The sequence below is a fragment of the Oryzias melastigma genome, linkage group LG15 (genome assembly GCF_002922805.2).
Source record: "Oryzias melastigma strain HK-1 linkage group LG15, ASM292280v2, whole genome shotgun sequence".
Lineage (NCBI taxonomy): Eukaryota > Metazoa > Chordata > Actinopteri > Beloniformes > Adrianichthyidae > Oryzias > Oryzias melastigma.
In genome coordinates, this window is record NC_050526.1 from 13,712,214 (window position 1) to 13,715,993 (window position 3,780).

Consider the following 3,780-nt stretch of genomic DNA (forward strand, 5'->3'; position numbering starts at 1 on the left):
AAAAAAACTATTCACCAGTCTATTCATAAATGTACTGCCTCTATTGTGCAAAAAAAAGGTCATAAGTCTTTCAGGAAATCATAGCTAATGTGTGACAAGAGAGGTCATCCAGCAAGTTCTCAACGCTCCAAAGGCAGCATCTCTTATGGTAAGGAGGGGATTAGTGCCTGTGAAAAGGACAGCTCACTCATATGGAAGGGCAAAGTTACCGCTGCAAAGACACATCAAGGTTTTAGCAGCATCTCCTTCCACTCTAACAACTGTCTTTTTCAGGGAAGGGCTTGCATCTCCCAGCTAAATAATGCTGGACCCCTCACAGTGTTAATCAGAAATGAGATTTTTAGTAGAAGAGTCTAGATGCTGAACTAGCCTGTCTGCAGGCCAGACCTTTCACCAACTGAAAAACATTTGGAGCGCCATGAAAAGGATCCCGTCACAAAGACAAGCCACGACTATTGAGCAGCTGAAACTCAACATCAGACAGCAACAGGACAACATTCCACTCCATCTTTACACTTTTAATGTGAAATCTTTTTAAGCCACTTTTTGCATGCATTTTGTTCTTCAGGCTCTCTGCCCAACATTTAAAGACTAAATACAGAGATAGAACAGAATGCAATACGCTAAACCTATGGAGCATCATTGCTCCTCAACAACACATGAAGTAACTCTCGCTTGTTCATGAGAATCAGCATCTTTAACACTGCTGGCTGTTCAATCAGCTCAGCTGTTGGCAGCAAACACAAGTAAGGAGTAATAAATGATCTAAAGACACTTTGCAACACTTTGCTCTATTGATTTTTCATTTTAAAACAGCAAAAAAAAAAACACATTCACACCTTGGATTTATGCATTACTAGAGGTTTATCATTTAATATTTAGTCTGTGTTGACTTTGCTGTTATTTTAGTAGGATCAAGCCAACATAACACATAAGCATAAACATTAAGTTCACCAAAGCTCAAAGGTATTTTGATTTTATCAGTTGTGTTTTGAGGTTTAACTTAATGTTAGGCCTGCACAAAACCCAGAAATTCATCATCATCACGATATCAGCATGTGCAAACTTTGTATTGCAAAAGACATCATAAACTGTGATAACTTTAAAAGTTTAGACACATGCTAAACCAATCTCATGGCGGCATATTTAACAAATCTAATAGAGCCCTTTACACAACTGACCAAATGGATGGACCCTTTCACATCCTTGACCAATCAAATAGTCCTTTTAAGGTAGATGCCTGCTTGCTGTGTAGACAAGGGTCATTTGGAGTATCACAGCCCAAAGCGCATTACAGTCATAGACTCATTCACGCACTTATGGTGGCTCCGCTGCCAAACACTGACACCAACCTTCCACCATAGGCAAGGTGGGGTTGCATGGGTGGACAAGGCAGGAATCGAACCCACAATCTTCGATCAGAGGTCAACCGCCCTACCACTGCACCACGGCCACCCATGGTGTTGACTTCCTTGATATAAAACTGTTGCAGTGAAAAGGAATTTATGTGTTAGTTGTTTTTGTTTAACCATTTGTTCATGTGTCACAAGTTAAAATTGTCATCGCAATATTGGTCACAAATATCCCACCCACAAGTTTTTCTCATATCCTGCAGCATTACTTAATGCACTAAAAACTGAGATTAATAAGATCTTTGACCAAATAAAACCAAACAAACAATGTGATTAAAGCCCCACTCTGATCATCTTTTGATCTATTTTCAAACCATTCCCAGTAGTCTTAATTGTGAGTATGCCATTTTTAGCCAAAATCAAAAAATCTGTGTAGCTTTCTGGGACATAGTTTCTGAAGAGCGGCAACAGTTCATTAGAAATTTGCCTCCGAGTTTTGGGCGGGACTGTTAGCATAGGGTAATCCATCCCCTTCCCATCATCCATTTGTTTATACTCTCTCCCACAACCTAACATTACAAGTGCAACAAAAATAGCCAGCAATATTGGAGCTATCCAGCTGTACAATTTTAGGCCAGATGCCAGCTTGGACAAAGAAAACAAGGATGTACATGGATCAAGTCTACTAGTGTATGTATCAGAATGAAGTGGAACAGGGAGTTTTGTGGCTTGTCGTTTTGGCCTCCAAGCCTAATGTGTCCTCCATCAACAGCCAAATGCCACTAAAACGCGTTTAAAAACATAAAAAAAAAAAAAAAATCAGAATTTTCATTGGAGTGGATCTTTAAAATGCCAAAAATCTATCTTGACAGAGTAATTCACAGTGAATCTGGAGAGACAGAATCCTACTGATCGTCAACACCATCAGGTCAAAATATGAACTCTTGCCTTCAGGGTCTCTGTTTAGGATCCCCGGATGAGGACTAAGAAAGACATAACATCCTTTGTCATACCAGGAATTTAACTCCAAACATATTAGGATAAAATGCAAGCAGCACTCAGTGCAGTGAAAATGTTACAGTGCAACACTGAAATTTGCATTTAAATGAACTTGTAACTTTCTTACTGGCTTTCTGGGTGAAACCACTTCTATTTGGAGCATTCATTTATTCAGTAACTATATATTTTTTAAATAGTAGAGGAGTGGTTTAATATGATACCTTGACATGGCAGAATGAGTACAGCTCTGGTGTAGTTTGACACTGTTCCCTTCATCAATATAAAATTCAAAAACTTAAGTGGGTAGCCTTAACCGAGTCCACGTCCACACAGAAACACTACTTGTGCATCATGGACCGGGTGTCAGCATCACTGTTCTCATCTGACAGAGCGCGCCCGCTGAGCTGGAAAGTTATGCGGCTCGTGAGCCGCTAGCTAACTCACTAGCTAACCCAGTTTTTCGCATTTTAAAGCTTAGAAACTTTTAGACAGTCGATATTTTCAAGGTTAAGGTTGTTAGGCTAGTCCATGTGTGTAAAATGTGTCTTTAACTATTGACGACACGGCGTGAGTGAGCAATAAGACACCACAGAGTGTCGGCAAAAGGCTGACCGGCTTAGCGGTGCAGTGCTAATTCCGCTTAGCGTTCCGAGGTTGAAACTACCCTAAACAAGCACAAACGCGGTCGTTTTTTAAAAGACTGTTGTGTTTGGCCACAAACTCAACAACGCGCTAACACGCTGGCAGTGCCGTTACGAGAGCAGATGGGAGCTGAGCACATCACGCCGACTAAACAACCCGAACAGGCCCCAAGACAACTGCTAGGAGCAACTCAAGCTAACGCACCCGAGTCCGGTCCTCTGTTGACAGCATGTCAGAAACGAAACGGTCACTGTCAACTGCAGGACAAGGGCCTCAGCGACTCACCGTGCAGCGCCGAAGCCTGTAGGATGGCCCCCGAAGTGCCGTCAATAACTTTAATGCTGCCGCGACTGGTCACAGCCAATATAGCGTTGAGGGCCGGGTGGTAGGAAAGGCTCCGCAGGCCCTCCTCGTCGCAGCGCAGGCAGCCGTCTCTCAGCACAATCCAGTCTGAGGAGGTGGACGAACCGGAGCCCGGCGAGGCCGCGGCCGCCGCCATCTTTCTTGTATCTCCCCCCTCTTCCTATCCCTTTTGGTTTTGTGAGGGGTCCGTTGATACACGTAATACTCCTAAATCTACGAGACTGGCTCCGAACTAGCGCTGCCCCGCCACTGCTGACTCCTTCTGCGGCTTTCTCTCCAACGCCCGTAAGCGTAGCAGCGGCTATTCACCAACAACACTACGCAACAGCCGGCTCGGCCAACTACCCCTGGCTGCAGCCTGCAGACTGGGGCGTGCCTCAACGTGGGCGGAGTTAAACGTTTAATGGGCGGAGTTAAATGTCCA

At 43.7% G+C, this 3,780-nt stretch overlaps 1 protein-coding gene across 6 annotated transcripts in view; it reads right to left on the reverse strand.

Annotated features, from left to right (window-relative positions):
* Positions 1-3,708, reverse strand: part of birc6 (baculoviral IAP repeat containing 6) — a gene marked incomplete at its 3' end in the record, with an annotated part of 46,098 nt that extends 42,390 nt beyond the window's left edge. For all 6 annotated transcript variants that reach the window (XM_024296653.2, XM_036215383.1, XM_024296654.2 and 3 more), the window contains 1 exon segment: positions 3,279-3,708. In XM_024296653.2, the coding sequence (XP_024152421.1) occupies positions 3,279-3,492 (214 nt within the window).
* Between the last annotated feature and the right edge of the window lie 72 nt (positions 3,709-3,780).